Source organism: Salmo salar, chromosome ssa01 (genome assembly GCF_905237065.1).
Source record: "Salmo salar chromosome ssa01, Ssal_v3.1, whole genome shotgun sequence".
NCBI classification, from domain to species: domain Eukaryota; kingdom Metazoa; phylum Chordata; class Actinopteri; order Salmoniformes; family Salmonidae; genus Salmo; species Salmo salar.
Window position 1 is genome coordinate 118,476,878 of NC_059442.1, and position 16,626 is coordinate 118,493,503.

The 16,626-nt window shown below is 44.6% G+C and overlaps 1 protein-coding gene across 1 annotated transcript in view; it reads left to right on the top strand.

The window, feature by feature from the left end:
* Positions 1 to 16,626, top strand: part of ryr2a (ryanodine receptor 2a (cardiac)) — an 812,428-nt gene that overhangs the window by 406,644 nt on the left and 389,158 nt on the right. Inside the window, exons 24-28 of the mRNA XM_045687844.1 lie at positions 538 to 621; positions 1,492 to 1,651; positions 4,668 to 4,815; positions 8,760 to 8,968; positions 16,306 to 16,480. Coding sequence (XP_045543800.1) covers positions 538 to 621; positions 1,492 to 1,651; positions 4,668 to 4,815; positions 8,760 to 8,968; positions 16,306 to 16,480 — 776 coding nt within the window. The remainder of the gene's footprint in view (positions 1 to 537; positions 622 to 1,491; positions 1,652 to 4,667; positions 4,816 to 8,759; positions 8,969 to 16,305; positions 16,481 to 16,626) is intronic.

Here is a 16,626-nt window from a genome sequence, read left to right on the forward strand (position 1 = left end):
GAAGGCCCTAAAGATTGTCAAAGACTCCAGCCACCCAAGTCATAGACTGTTCTCTCTGCTACCGCACGGCAAGCGGTACCAGAGCACCAAGTCTAGCTCCAAGAGGCTTCTAAACAGTTTCTACCCCCAAGCCATAAGACTCCTGAACATCTAATCAAATGGCTACCCAGACCCCTCTTTTACGCTGCTGCTTCTCTCTGTTTATTATCAATGCATAGTCACTTTACCTCTACCTACATGTACATATTACCTCGACACCGGTGCCCCGCACATTGACTCTGTACTGGTACCGCCTGTATATAGCCTCACTTGTTATTTAATGCTGTTGTTTAATTATTTGTTACTTTTATTTACTATTTTTTACTTAACACTTATTTTTCTTAAAACTGTATTGTTGGTTAAGGGCTTGTAAGTCAGAATTTCACTGTGTTGTATTCGGGGGCATGTGACAAATAACGATTTGATTTGTGTGAAGTTAGTCACACCCTCTCTTTAGTGAAGTTGACTAAATGCTTCTCCTTTCTGATTGGTCTGAAGGACTCTCTTGGCCCTGGGTTGCCACGTGGGGCTGGCTGATGAGCATGCTGTGGAGAAGGTGAAGAACCTCAAGCTCTCCGCCACGTGAGTCACTTTCCTCATTTCAGTCGTTCTGCACCGTCTTATTACACAACAGTTAGTACCTGCTGTATGTTCTCCAGCCTCTGCTGCTCGTAGCTAAGATTGACGTCTATGCTCATAGCTGTCTACCTCCTCCAAGTGCAATGTCAATAACTGAGCAAATGACTGCTAGTGTGTTGGATGTACTGGTACACATTTCAGTTTAAGTGCATATTTTGCCTTAGCTTGTGCCTTACCTGCTCTTTTTCTGTTTTAACCAAGTCCTTTATCAGATGGGTGTCTGTTTTAATGTTTTAACCTAGTCCTTTACCATGTGGATGTCTGTTTTAATGTTTTAACCTAGTCCTTTACCAGATGGATGTCTGTTTTAATGTTTTAACCTAGTCCTTTACCAGATGGATGTCTGTTTTAATGTTTTAACCTAGTCCTTTACCAGATGGATGTCTGTTTTAATGTTTTAACCTAGTCCTTTACCAGATGGGTGTCTGTTTTAACCTAGTCCTTTACCAGATGGGTGTCTATTTTAATGTTTTAACCTAGTCCTTTACCAGATGGGTGTCTGTTTTAATGTTTTAACCTAGTCCTTTACCAGATGGGTGTCTGTTTTAATGTTTTAACCTAGTCCTTTATCAGATGGGTGTCTGTTTTAACCTAGTCCTTTACCAGATGGGTGTCTGTTTTAATGTTTTAACCTAGTCCTTTATCAGATGCATGTCTGTTTTAACGTTTTAACCTTTACCAGATGGGTGTCTGTTTTAACCTATACCAGATGGGTAAACATTTTCATGCCAAACTATTTTTCTTCCATCCAACAGCGTCTTCCTAGACTAATGTTTTCTCTCTCTATGTGTACCTGCATCCTCTCTGGTCCAGTTATGAGCTGTCTAGTGGCTACAAGCCTGCTCCTATGGACTTGGGCCACATCAAGCTGGCCTCTACCCAGGAGGCCATGGTGGACAAGCTGGCTGAGAACGCTCACAATGTGTGGGCCAGGGATCGAATACGCCAGGGCTGGACCTACGGCATCCAGCAGGTGTGTCACCCAAAGGTGTGTGTGTTTGTGTGTGCAGCCGGGCTCCAGCGGTGTGGTGGTGGTGGTGGTGGTGGTGAGGGTGTTGACCAGGGTGCTGAAACAGCTCACCAACCCTCTAATGGAAAATGTATAAGACCCTTGGCATCTTTAATGGGCCAACTACAGAGGTGCTGCTGTAACTAGAACTATCATCACCTGGAGGTGTGTCTGGAGTTCCCCTGCTCTGCCTGTCAGCTCAAATTAACCTTAGTTTAGTACAGACTACAGACTAGACGACAGACTACAGACTATACTACAGACTACAGACTATACTAGACTACAGGCTAGACTACAGACTATACTACAGATTAGACGACAGACTACAGACTATACTACAGACTACAGACTAGACGACAGACTACAGACTATACTACAGACTACAGACTATACTAGACTACAGGCTAGACTACAGACTAGACTACAGACTACAGACTAGATGACAGACTACAGACTATACTACAGACTACAGGCTAGACTACAGACTATACTACAGACTATACTAGACTACAGACTAGGCTACAGACTACAGACTATACTACAGACTACAGACTATACTACAGACTACAGACTATACTACAGGCTAGACTACAGACTACAGACTAGACTACAGACTATACTACAGACTACAGACTATACTACAGACTGCAGGCTAGACTACAGACTAGACTACAGACTACAGACTAGACTACAGTCTATACTACAGACTACAGTCTATACTACAGACTACAGGCTAGACTACAGACTACAGGCTAGACTACAGACTATACTACAGACTACAGGCTAGACTACATACAATACTACAGACTACAGACTATACTACAGACTACAGGCTAGACTACAGACTAGACTACAGACTACAGGCTATACTACAGACTACAGGCTAGACTACAGACTACAGACTAGACGACAGACTACAGACTACAGGCAAGACTACAGACTAGACGACAGACTACAGACTATACTACAGACTACAGGCTAGATTACAGACTACAGACTATACTACAGACTACAGACTAGACTACATACTACAGACTAGACTACAGACTACAGACTATACTACAGACTAGACTACAGACTACACTACAGACTACAGACTATACTACAGACTACAGACTATACTACAGACTACAGACTAGACTACAGACTAGACTATAGACTGCAGACTATACTACAGACTATAGACTAGACTACAGACTATACTACAGACTACAGGCTAGACTACAGACTATACTACAGACTACAGGCTAGACTACAGACTATACTACAGACTACAGACTAGACTACAGACTACAGACTAGACTACAGACTATACTACAGACTACATGCTAGACTACAGACTACAGGCTAGACTACAGACTACAGGCTAGACTACAGGGTGGAGAGTGGTGGGTGGAGGGAGAGTGGTAGGAGAGGGGATGGCTGGTAGGACTGCTACATGGAGGAAGGAGAGGGGATGACTGGTAGGGCTGCTACATGGAGGAAGGAGAGGGGATGACTAGTAGGGCTACTACATGGAGGAAAGAGAGGGGATGACTGGTAGGAATGCTACATGGAGATAGGAGATTAGGGTTAGTCTGGTGTACCCATTGTTTTAGAGGGGGTTAGGGTTAGTCTGGTGTATCCATTGTTTTAGAGGGGGTTAGGGTTAGTCTGGTGTATATATTGTTTTAGAGGGGGTTAGGGTTAGTCTGGTGTATATATTGTTTTAGAGGGGGTTAGGGTTAGTCTGGTGTACCCGTTGTTTTAGAGGGGGTTAGTGTTTGTCTGGTGTACCCATTGTTTTAGAGGGGGTTAGGGTTAGTCTGGTGTACCCGTTGTTTTAGAGGGGGTTAGGGTTAGTATGATGTGCCCATTGTTTTAGAGGGGGTTAGGGTTAGTCTGGTGTATATATTGTTTTAGAGGGGGTTAGGGTTAGTCTGGTGTACCCATTGTTTTAGAGGGGGTTAGTCTGGTGTATCCATGGTTTTAGAGGGGTTTAGGGTTAGTTTGGTGTACCCATTGTTTTAGAGTGGGTTAGAGCTTTTGTTAGGTCTTCCATATTTGCCTTTGTGTTTATAAAATTAGAGATAGTTCAAGTAGTGAACACACATCCACTGACTTGCAGGGTAGAACAATTCCAGTCAGGAGAAACATTTCACTCAATAAAACTAAGGGTACTTATCTTTCTGATGTGTTTATGAAGTCTTCATCTTCTTTAGTTCAGTGTGTTTATGAAGTCATCCTCTTCTTTAGTTCAGTGTGTTTATGAAGTCCTGACTCCTCTTCTTTAGTTCAGTGTGTTTATGAAGTCCTTCTCTTCTTTATTTCAGTGTGTTTATGAAGTCCTCCTCTTCTTTAGTTCAGTGTGTTTATGAAGTTCTCCTCTTCTTTAGTTCAGTGTGTTTATGAAGTCCTAACTCCTCTTCTTTAGTTCAGTGTGTTTATGAAGTCCTAACTCCTCTTCTTTAGTTCAGTGTGTTTATGAAGTCCTCCTCTTCTTTAGTGCAGTGTGTTTATGAAGTCCTACCTCCTCTTCTTTAGTTCAGTGTGTTTATGAAGTCTTCCTCTTCTTTAGTTCAGTGTGTTTATGAAGTCCTCCTCTTCTTTAGTTCGGATTGTTTATGAAGTCCTCCTCTTCTTTAGTTCAGTGTGTTTATGAAGTCCTCCTCTTCTTTAGTTCAGTGTGTTTATGAAGTCCTCCTCTTCTTTAGTTCAGTGTGTTTATGAAGTCCTTCTCTTCTTTAGTTCAGTGTGTTTATGAAGTCCTCCTCTTCTTTAGTTCAGTGTGTTTATGAAGTCCTCCTCTTCTTTAGTTGTGTGTTTATGAAGTCCTCCTCTTCTTTAGTTCAGTGTGTTTATGAAGTCCTACCTCCTCTTCTTTAGTTCAGTGTGTTTATGAAGTCCTCCTCTTCTTTAGTTCAGTGTGTTTATGAAGTATTTCTCTTCTTTAGTTCAGTGTGTTTATGAAGTCCTAACTATCTCCCCCTTCCTTGTGAAGGATGTGAATAATCGTAGGAACCCACGCTTGGTTCCATACACTCTGCTGGACGAGAGGACCAAGAAGTCCAACAAGGACAGTCTGAGGGAGGCTGTCCGCACCCTGCTGGGGTACGGATACAACCTAGAGGCTCCGGATCAGGACCATGGTACAGTCAAAGCACACACACACCCCTCACCTCCTTTATGGTTCAGTCCAAACTCTACCTCACACACCCCTCACCTCCTTTATGATTCAGTCCAAACACTCTACCTCACATACCCCTCACCTCCTTTATGGTTCAGTCCAAACACTCTACCTCACACACCCCTCACCTCCTTTATGGTTCAGTCCAAACACTCTACCTCACACACCCCTCACCTCCTTCATGGTTCAGTCCAAACTCTACGTCACACACCCCTCACCTCCTTCATGGTTCAGTCCAAACACTCTACCTCACACACCCCTCACCTCTTTCATGGTTCAGTCCAATCGCTACCTCACACACCCCTCACCTCCTTTAGGGTTCAGTCCAAACTCTACCTCACACACCCCTCACCTCCTTCATGGTTCAGTCCAAACTCTACCTCACACACCCCTCACCTCCTTCATGGTTCAGTCCAAACGCTACCTCACACACCCCTCACCTCCTTCATGGTTCAGTCCAAACTCTACCTCACACACCCCTCACCTCCTTCATGGTTCAGTCCAAACTCTATCTCACACACCCCTCACCTCCTTTATGGTTCAGTCCAAACTCTACCTCACGCACCCCTCATCTCCTTCATGGTTCAGTCCAAACACTCTACCTCACACACCCCTTACCTCCTTCGTGGTTCAGTCCAAACACTCTACCTCACACACCCCTCACCTCCTTCATGGTTCAGTCCAAACTCTACCTCACACACCCCTCACCTCCTTCATGGTTCAGTCCAAACTCTACCTCACACACCCCTCACCTCCTTCATGGTTCAGTCCAAACTCTATCTCACACACCCCTCACCTCCTTTATGGTTCAGTTCAAACTCTACCTCACGCACCCCTCACCTCCTTCATGGTTCAGTCCAAACACTCTACCTCACACACCCCTCACCTCTTTCATGGTTCAGTCCAAACTCTACCTCACACACCCCTCACCTCCTTTATGGTTCAGTCCAAACACTCTACCTCACACACCCCTCACCTCCTTTATGTTCAGTCCAAACTCTACCTCACACACCCCTCACCTCCTTTATGGTTCAGTCCAAACACTCTACCTCACACACCCATCACCTCCTTCATGGTTCAGTCCAAACACTCTACCTCACCTCCCTCCACATCGGCGACCTGGATTTAATCCACTACCCCTGGCAGTGACAGTGCCCTTACTCTCCCTCATTCATCAACGACCAACTGCACATAAAATCCCACAGAGTCTCTTATATAACCCCAATGATGAATTGACCCACTAGTCTGTTCAGGAGGGCTTTTATGACGCACAATATTTTATACAAGGAGATTTCTGTTTCCTCGTGGCATGATTGGATTTACTGTTCTATTGCAGGAGCATGCAGCAGTTGTCTGTATAAACACCCAGACATAGATCATTTTAATATAGGTTTTGCTGTGGAGCTAGCTGTGGAGATAGCGGTGGAGATAGCGGTGGAGATAGCTGTGGCGCTAGCTGTGGCGCTAGCTGTGGAGATAGCTGTGGCGTTCGCTGTGGCGCTAGCTGTGGAGATAGATGTGGCGCTAGCCATGGAGATAGCCGTGGAGCTAGCTGTGGAGCTAGCTGTGGCGCTAGCTGTGGCGCTAGCTGTGGAAATAGCTGTGGCGCTCGCTGTGTAGAAAGCTGTGGCGCTAGCTGTGGAGATAGCTGTGGCGCTAGCTGTGGAGCTAGCTGTGGCGCCAGCTGTGGAGATAGCTGTGGAGCTAGCTGTGGCGCTAGCTGTGGCGCTAGCTGTGGAGATAGCTGTGGAGATAGCTGTGTAGAAAGCTGTGGCGCTAGCTGTGGAGCTAGCTGTGGCGCTAGCTGTGGCGCTAGCTGTGGAGATAGCTGTGGCGCTAGCTGTGTAGAAAGCTGTGGCGCTAGCTGTGGAGATAGCTGTGGAGCTAGCTGTGGCGCCAGCTGTGGAGATAGCTGTGGAGATAGCTGTGGCGCAAGCTGTGGAGATAGCCGTGGAGCTAGCCGTGGCGCTAGCCGTGGAGATAGCTGTGGCGCTAGCTGTGGCGCTAGCTGTGGATTTAGCTGTGGAGATAGCTGATACAGTGAGGCAAAAAGTATTTGATCCCCTGCTGATTTTGTACATTTGCCCACTGACAAAGAAATGATCAGTCTATAATTTTAATGGTAGGTTTATTTGAACAGTGAGAGACAGAATAACAACAAAAATATCCAGAAAAACGCATGTCAAAAAATGTTATAAAATGATTTGCATTTTAATGAGGGAAATAAGTATTTGACCCCCTCTGCAAAACATGACTTAGTACTTGGTGGCAAAACCCTCGTTGGCAATCACAGAGGTCAGACATTTCTTGTAGTTGGCCACCAGGTTTGCACACATCTCAGGAGGGATTTTGTAGATCTTCTCCAAGTCATTAAGGTTTCGAGGCTGACGTTTGGCAACTCGAACCTTCAGCTCCCTCCTTCATGGTTGCATCAAAATGAACTCCTCAAAATATTACTTTTTGTTTTTACTCAACTGGAGTGACTTTCTTTACATCCATGTTGTCTGCTCATCAACCTTCTGAATGAACCTTTTGATTTGCTCTCATTGTCTGGTCCTGTTGTTTCAGTATTTCAGCAGACATCAGTAACATGTTGTCTGGCCCTGTTGTTTCAGCAGACATCAGTAACATGTTGTCTGGCCCTGTTGTTTCAGCAGCCAGAGCAGACATCAGTAACATGTTGTCTGGCCCTGTTGTTTCAGCAGACATCAGTAACATGTTGTCTGGCCCTGTTGTTTCAGCAGACATCAGTAACATGTTGTCTGGTCCTGTTGTTTCAGCAGACATCAGTAACATGTTGTCTGGTCCTGTTGTTTCAGCAGCCAGAGCAGACATCAGTAACATGTTGTCTGGCCCTGTTGTTTCAGCAGACATCAGTAACATGTTGTCTGGCCCTGTTGTTTCAGCAGACATCAGTAACATGTTGTCTGGTCCTGTTGTTTCAGCAGACATCAGTAACATGATGTCTGGTCCTGTTGTTTCAGCAGCCAGAGCAGACATCAGTAACATGTTGTCTGGCCCTGTTCTTTCAGCAGACATCAGTAACATGTTGTCTGGTCCTGTTGTTTCAGCAGACATCAGTAACAAGTTGTCTGGTCCTGTTGTTTCAGCAGACATCAGTAACATGTTGTCTGGCCCTGTTGTTTCAGCAGACATCAGTAACATGTTGTCTGGCCCTGTTGTTTCAGCAGACATCAGTAACATGTTGTCTGGTCCTGTTGTTACAGCAGACATCAGTAAACGTGTTGTCTGGCCCTGTTGTTTCAGCAGACATCAGTAACATGTTGTCTGGCCCTGTTGTTTCAGCAGACATCAGTAAACATGTTGTCTGGCCCTGTTGTTTCAGCAGACATCAGTAACATGTTGTCTGGCCCTGTTGTTTCAGCAGACATCAGTAACATGTTGTCTGGCACTGTTGCTTCAGCAGACATCAGGAACATGTTGTCTGGCTCTGTTGTTTCAGCAGACATCAGTAACATGTTGTCTGGCCCTGTTGTTTCAGCAGACATCAGTAACATGTTGTCTGGCCCTGTTGTTTCAGCAGACATCAGTAACATGTTGTCTGGCCCTGTTGTTTCAGCAGCCAGAGCAGACATCAGTAACATGTTGTCTGGTCCTGTTGTTTCAGCAGACATCAGTAACATGTTGTCTGGTCCTGTTGTTTCAGCAGCCAGAGCAGACATCAGTAACATGTTGTCTGGCCCTGTTGTTTCAGCAGCCAGAGCAGACTTCAGTAACTTGTTGTCTGGCCCTGTTGTTTCAGTATTTCAGCAGACATCAGTAACATGTTGTCTGGCCCTGTTGTTTCAGCAGCCAGAGCAGACATCAGTAACATGTTGTCTGGCCCTGTTGTTTCAGCAGCCAGAGCAGACATCAGTAACATGTTGTCTGGCCCTGTTGTTTCAGCAGCCAGAGCAGACATCAGTAACATGTCTGCTGAGCGGTTTCGGATTTTCCGAGCAGAGAAGACGTACAGCGTGAACGCCGGGAAGTGGTACTTTGAGTTTGAGGTGCTGACGTCAGGGGAGATGAGGGTCGGCTGGGCACGGCCTGGCTGTCTACCTGACCAGGAGCTGGGCTCTGACCAACACGCTTTCGTCTTCGACGGATTCAAGGTGAGTCAGAAATTCCAACACAAAAAAGAAATCTGACTGATTTGATGTTTATTGAGGTTAATTGAGGTTTATTAAAATAAATGTTTCAACATGTAGAAGAAGTTTACAACGTGGAGACCTTCATATGTGTACACAGTGCTATCAGAGCACTGTATTTACCCAGAAGGCCTTTCATCCTTCCTAGACTTTATGGAACTTTGCTATTTCCTTTTTGGCAACTTCTAGGAACTTGTTCATACCTAGTTTCCATGATAATCTATATATGGTCTTTAGTTGAGTTATAGACGTGCTTTTCAGCCTGTTATTCTCTCAGTCGTCAGGGGAAACCCGATTTGGGGATTTCTGGTACATCATCAAAAATAAATCAATCACATCATGTTTTTTTTTTTGACTCATTCGGCGACGCTGACCTTGTGATGTCATTACGATGGTGTTGTGGTGTCATTATGGGGTGTTGTGTGTAAAATTGGTGAAAAATAAAATCTATTTAACACAACAAAATGCGGAATAAGTCAAGGGGTATGAATACTTTCTGAATGCACTGTATGTGCAACAACGACAACGACAACAGTGATCATATGCCTTTTAAAACAACCCACTGGGCACAAACTGATTGAATCAACGTTGTTTCCACATTATTCAACCAAGACATCTGATTGGATTAGCAAGAAGCCATCAACGTTGTCTCCCCCCCCCCACCCCCACCCAACCTTTAGCCTCGTTCCTATGACATGGTGAATTCTCTTGTTGAATTCACGTTAGTTGACAACTCATACACATTTCTATTGAAACTAGACGTTGAACTGACGTCTGCGCCCTTATAAGCACCTTATAAACACCTTATAAGCACCTTATAAACACCTTATAAACACCTTATAAACTGCCCAAACACCAAAAACCCCTGTTGTTTTTGACAAGTGGTAATAAATCACTCATATTTATTAGGAGGGGAAACTGGTTGTACCTGCTGTTGAAACTTAATAACTAAAATAAACCCACATGGAAACTGGAAGTAATGTGTCCATCGCTGGTAGAGGAGAGCTGGTAGAAGACAGCTGGTAGAGGAGAGCTGGTAGAAGACAGCTAGCTACACCTTGAAGTGTTGCATTGTGATTGAAGTCGCCAACCTGATAAGTGTTAATCACTCATGTCACTACACAGTCAAATCATGAATTTAGGAAAAACGTTTGGCTTGAATGCACTGTTTAAATGTACATTCCACATGGGAACTCTCTCTCTCTCTCCTCTCTCCTCTCCTCTCTCTCTCTCTCTCTCTCTCTCTCTCTCTCTCTCTCTCTCTCTCTCTCTCTCTCTCTCTCTCTCTATCTCCCTCTCTCTCTGTCTCACCTCTTCACTCTCTCTCCTCTCTCTTCTCTCTCTCTCTCGCTCTCTCTCTTCTCTCTCCTCTCTTCTCTCTCTCTCTCTCTCTCTCACCTCTTCTCTCTTCTCTCTCTTCTCTCTCTCCTCTCTTCTCTCTCTCTCTATTCTCTCTCCTCTCTTCTCTCTTCTCTCTCTCTCTCTCTCTCTCTCTCTCTCTCTCTCTCTCTCTCTCTCTCTCTCTCTCTCTCTCTCTCTATTCTCTCTCTTCTCTCTTTCTCTCTCTCTTCTCTCTCTTTCTCTCTCCTCTCTTCTCTCTCTCTCTCTCTCTCTCTCTCTCTCTCTCTCACTCTATTCTCTCTCCTCTCTTCTCTCTCTCTCTCTCTTTCTCTCTCTCATCTCTCTCTCTCTCTCTCTCTCTCTCTCTCTCTATTCTCTCTCTTCTCTCTTTCTTTCTCTCTCCTCTCTCTTTCTTTCTTTCTTTCTTTCTTTCTTTCTTTCTCTCTCTCTTTCTTTCTTCCCCCCCCACACAGCTGGTTCTGACAATAGGACTACTGGTTGGTTAGATGTGAATTTGTAGAGCGCTTATATCTATATTTTGGAATGTTGGGTGTTCATTTCGGGAGGCTGCCGTCACAGAAAAGAGAACAAACCACGTTTCTTCTTTTTAATTAACTTCAACGAATCTCGACCCGCCGTAGGATATCAACAGTTACAACGGTTGGCTGCTATTTAAGTGATCATTTGCGTTCCAAGTCCTGCGACCCCCCCCCTAAATCAACAGTACTATAAAATGTGATACGAACGTCACCAATCTGAGGTTATAAAGAGGGGTGCTTCCCCCTGGTGGATGTGGTTAGAACATCAGCTTGTGTAATGTTGTAAACACGTGTAGTCAATGGAAAGTAGCGTAGTAACACTGAGTGGACGAAACATTAGGAACTCTTTCAATGACATAGACTGACCAGGTGAATCCAGGTGAAAGCTATGATCCCTTATTGATGTCACTTGTTAAATCCACTTCAATCAGTGTAGATGAAGGGGAGGAGACAGGTTAAAGAAGGATTTTTAAGCCTTGAGACAATTGAGACATGGATTGTGTATGTGTGCCGTTCAGAGGGTGAATGGGCAAGACAAAAGATTTAAGTGCCTTTGAACGGGGTATGGTAGTAGGTGCCAGGCGCACCAGTTTGTGTCAAGAATTGCAACGCTGCTGGGTTTTTCACGCTCAACAGTTTCCCCGAGTGTATCCAGAATGGTCCACCACCCAAAGGACATCCAGCCAACTTGTCACAACTGTGGTAGAAGCATTAGAGTCAACATGGTCCAGCATCCCCTGTGTCACGCTTTTTTGACACCTTGTAGAGTCCACGCCCCGACGAATCGAGGCTGTTCTGAGGGCAAATGGGGGTGCAACTCAAATATTAGGAAGGTGTTCCTAATGTTTTGTCCGCTCAGTGTATTTCTCACTAGTTTAATCATTTAGAGATACAAAAATGCTCTTTATGCACAATTGAACTGGGCTCTAGAAAGATCTCCCAATGTGACTGTGTGTAGAAGCCCATTCAAATGGCACCATATTCCCTATGTAGTGCACTACTTTTGATCAGAGCCCTATGGATCCTGATCAAACGTAGTGCACTACAGAGGGAATAGGGTGCCATTTGGGAGAGGGGGGGAGCTATTTCTGCTCTGTGAGAGGACACTGAGAGGTTACATAGAAGTGTATGTGTGGGACGGAGTGGAGGGGGGAGCCAGTACACTGTGAGACTGGAAATAGACTGAATGCGTTGGCTGATTGAGGATTCAAGGACTCTCCGTGTAATCATAGAGGGGGAGGGGAGGGAGGGGGGGCAGAGAGGGAGAGCGAGAGAGAGAAAGAGGGAGGAGGCAGAGGGAGGGAGGAGGGGTGCAGAGAGGGAGAGAGGGAGATAGGGAGATTGAGGGGGGTGAAGAGAGAGAGAGAGAGTGTGAGGGGGTGCAGAGGGAGAGAGTGTGAGAGGGAGAGGGGGAGGCAAAGGGAGGGAGGGAGAGGGGGAGGCAGAAAAAGGGGTGCAGAGAGAGAGGATAGGGTTGTGATGACTGATGATGATGATGATGGAGTGACTATAGCAGCTTGACTGTCACTCCTCTTTTATAACTCTTCTATAGCAGCTTGACTGTCACTCCTCTGTTAGAACTCTTCTATAGCAGCTTGACTGTCACTCCTCTGTTAGAACTCTTCTATAGCAGCGTGACTGTCACTCCTCTATGTTAGAACTCTTCTATAGCAGCTTGACTGTCACTCCTCTATGTTAGAACTCTTCTATAGCAGCTTGACTGTCACTCCTCTATGTTAGAACTCTTCTATTGCAGCGTGACTGTCACCCCTCTATGTTAGAACTCTTCTATAGCAGCTTGACTGTCACTCCTCTGTTAGAACTCTTCTATAGCAGCTTGACTGTCACTCCTCTATGTTAGAACTCTTCTATAGAAGCTTGACTGTCACTCCTCTGTTAGAACTCTTCTATAGCTGCTTGACTGTCACTCCTCTGTTAGAACTCTTCTATAGCAGCTTGACTGTCACTCCTCTGTTAGAACTCTTCTGTAGCAGCTTGACTGTCACTCCTCTGTTAGAACTCTTCTATAGCAGCTTGACTGTCACTCCTCTGTTAGAACTCTTCTATAGCAGCTTGACTGTCACTCCTCTGTTAGAACTCTTCTATAGCAGCTTGACTGTCACTCCTCTATGTTAGAACTCTTCTATAGCATCTTGACTGTCACTCCTCTGTTAGAACTCTTCTATAGCAGCTTGACTGTCACTCCTCTGTTAGAACTCTTCTATAGCAGCGTGACTGTCACTCCTCTGTTAGAACTCTTCTATAGCAGCTTGACTGTCACTCCACTGTTAGAACTCTTCTATAGAAGCTTGACTGTCACTCCTCTATGTTAGAACTCTTCTATAGCAGCTTGACTCTCCCTCCTCTATGTTAGAACTCTTCTATAGCAGCGTGACTGTCACCCCTTTATGTTGTTTATAATACATTGCCTATATCTACACCCCCCATAGTTAGTACTTGGTGGAAACACCTTTTTCCATTACAGCTGTATGACATCTGGACCAACTTTACACAGTTCTTAGGCCAACATTCAGTATATCCATAGTTTTTGTAAAACAAAATTGCTCAAGCTCATTACATTTGTTTGGGAATCTTTGATGGACAAGCAATATTCAAAACCTTGTCTCTGATTTTCAAACAAATTGAAGTCCGGCAGAGACTGGGGAGTTTGTCAGGATGAAAAAAATAAAAAATAAAAATTTGAAAGGATAAAAGCCCAGGTAAAAAGTTGGAGGAAAACCTCAGTCTTCTGAAAACCCTTGGATTGGGGGTTTATTATTCTGCAGGACACAAATGTTAATACCAAAGACACACCAGAAAGACTTTTCCAAGAGATGTTGAGTGTTCCTGAGTGGTCCAGTCTCAGTCCTGCCTTAAATATGTTTTGAAATTCAGAGACAAAATGTGATTATTGCATCAATGATTCCCAAACAAATTTAATGAGCTTGAGCATTTTTATTTATTTATTTTTCTACAAAAAAACAATGGTTATATGTCATCCTAAGAGTTGTGAAAAGGTTGGTGGAATCTTATTCACAATGATTCCCAGCTGTAATGGCTGACAAAGTGTTTCCACCACGTATTCACTCTGGGGGTGAAGACAGACGCGGTCAAGACATCTCAGGTTGTGTAGATCTGTAGGAAAAACATAAAATGTCTTCCCCTTTTAGATAACATTTAAAGGCAGAACAATGTGAAGAATATTCAAGGATGATGTGGACTGTGTGTGTTTAAACATGCTTTGTTGACTGTGTGTGTGTGTGTGTGTTTAAACATGCTTTGTTGACTGTGTGTGTGTGTGTTTAAACATGCTTTGTTGACTGTGTGTGTGTGTGTGTGTGTGTGTGTGTGTGTGTGTGTGTGTGTGTGTGTGTGTGTGTGTGTGTGTGTGTGTGTTCAACATGCTTTGTTGACTGTGTGTGTGTGTGTGTGTTTAAACATGCTTTGCAATCGGAAAGTATTCAGGCCCCTTGACATTTTCAACATTTTGTTATGTTACAGCCTTTTTTTTTAAAATCCCCTCATGAATCTACACACAATACCCCATAATGACAAAGCAAAAAAAGTAATTCTTTTAATTTTAGCACATTTCTTAAAAATAAAAAACAGAAATATCACATTTATATCAGTATTCAGACCCTTTGGCAGCAATTACAGCCTTGAGTCTTCTTGGGTATGACGCTACAAGCTTGGCACACCTGTATTTGGGGAGTTTCTCCCATTCTTCTCTGCAGATCCTCTCAAGCTCTGTCAGGTTGGATGGGGAACGTCACTGCACAGCAATTTTCAGGTTTCTTCAGTGATGTTCGAAGGGGTTTCAAAACAGGGCTCTGACTGGGCCACTCAAGGACATTCTGAGACCTGTCCCGAAGCCACTCCTGCATTGTCTTGGCTGTGGGCTTAGGGTTGTTGTCCTGTTGGAAGGTGAACCTTTGCCCCAGTCTGAGGTCCTGAGCGCTCTGGGGCAGGTTTTCATCAAGGATCTCTCTGTACTTTACTCCATTCATCTTTCCCTCGATCCTGACTATTCTCCCAGTCCCTGCCACTGAAAAACATCCCCACAGCTTGATCCTGCCACCACCATGCTTCACCGTAGGGATGGTGCCAGGTTTCCTCCAGACGTGACGATTGGCATTTAGGCCAAAGAGTCCAATCTTGTCTTCATCAGATCAGAGAACATTGTTTCTCATGGTCAGAGTCCTTTAGGTGCCTTTTGGCAAACTCCAAGCGGGCTGTCATGTGCTTTTTATTGAGGATTGGTTATCGTTTGACCACTCTACCATAAAGGCCTGATTGGTGGAGTGCTGCAAAGATGGTTGTCCTTCTGGAAGGTTCTCCCATCTCAACAGAGGAACTCTGGAGCTCTGTCAGAGTGACCATTGGTTTCTTGGTCACCTCCCTGACCAAGGCCCTTCTCCCCCAGTTGCTCAGTTTGGCTTGGTGGTTCCAAACTTCTTCCATTTAAAAATGATGAAGGCAACTGTGTTCTTGTGGACCTTCAATGCTGCAGATATTTTTTGGTACCCTTCCCCAGATCTGTACCTCGACACAATCTTGCCTCGGAGCTCTAAGGACAATTTCTTCAACCTCATGGCTTGGTTTTTGCTCTGACATGCAATGTCAACTGTGGGACCTTATATAGACAGGTGTGTACCTTCCAAATCATGTACAATCAATTGAATTTACCACAGGTGGACTCCAAGTTGTAGAAACATCTCAAGGATGATCAATGGAAACAGGTTGCACCTGAGCTTAATTTTCGAATCTCATAGCAAAAGGGTCTGAATACTTATGTAAATAAGGTATTTCTGTTTTTTTTTGGTTTTTTTTAAACCTGTTTTCACTTTCTTATTATGGTGTATTGTGTGTAGATTGAGGAGGATTTTTATTTATTTAATACATTTTAGAATAAGGCTGTAATGTAACAAAATGTGGGGGAAATGGGAAGGGGTCTGAATACTTTCATAAGACACTGTCACGTCCTGACCAGTAAAGGGGTCATTTGTAATTGTAGTATGGTCAGGGCGTGGCAGGGGGTGTTTGTTTTGGGGGTTTTGGGGGTTTTTTGGTTCTAGGGGATTTTCTATGTTTCTTTTTCCGTGTTTGGCCGAGTATGGTTTCCAATCAGAGGCAGGTGTTTTTCGTTGTCTCTGATTGGAAGCCATACTTAGGCAGCCTGTTATTTCCTGTGTCATTGTGGGTGGTTGTTTTCTGTATAGTCTGTGTACCTTGCAGAACTGTTGATTGCCGGTTTATTGTTTTCGTTTAAGCGTTCACTTTATTAAATAATAAAAGAAGATGAGCACTTTACCCGCTGCGTTTTGGTCACCTTTCATCGACGCCTGTGACAGACACTGTATATACCGGTGTGTGTGTGTGTGTGTGTGTGTGTGTGTGTGTGTGTGTGTGTGTGTGTTCCAGGCCCAGCTGTGGCACCAGGGTAACGAGCACTTCGGCAGGTCGTGGGCTCCAGGTGATGTGGTGGGCTGTATGGTTGATCTGAACGAACACACCATGATGTTTACCCACAACGGAGAGGTGCTCCTGGACCACTCAGGGTCTGAACTGGCCTTCAAGGACTTTGAGGTTTGGGAAGGTCAGTGTCTGAATTGCTACTCAAAATGACTATCTTACACCAACCCTATGGTCCATGTCTGTCCTACTGTCTACCCCACCCTATGGTCCATGTCTGTCCTACTGTCTACCCCACCCTATTGTCCATGTCTGTCCTACTGTCTACAC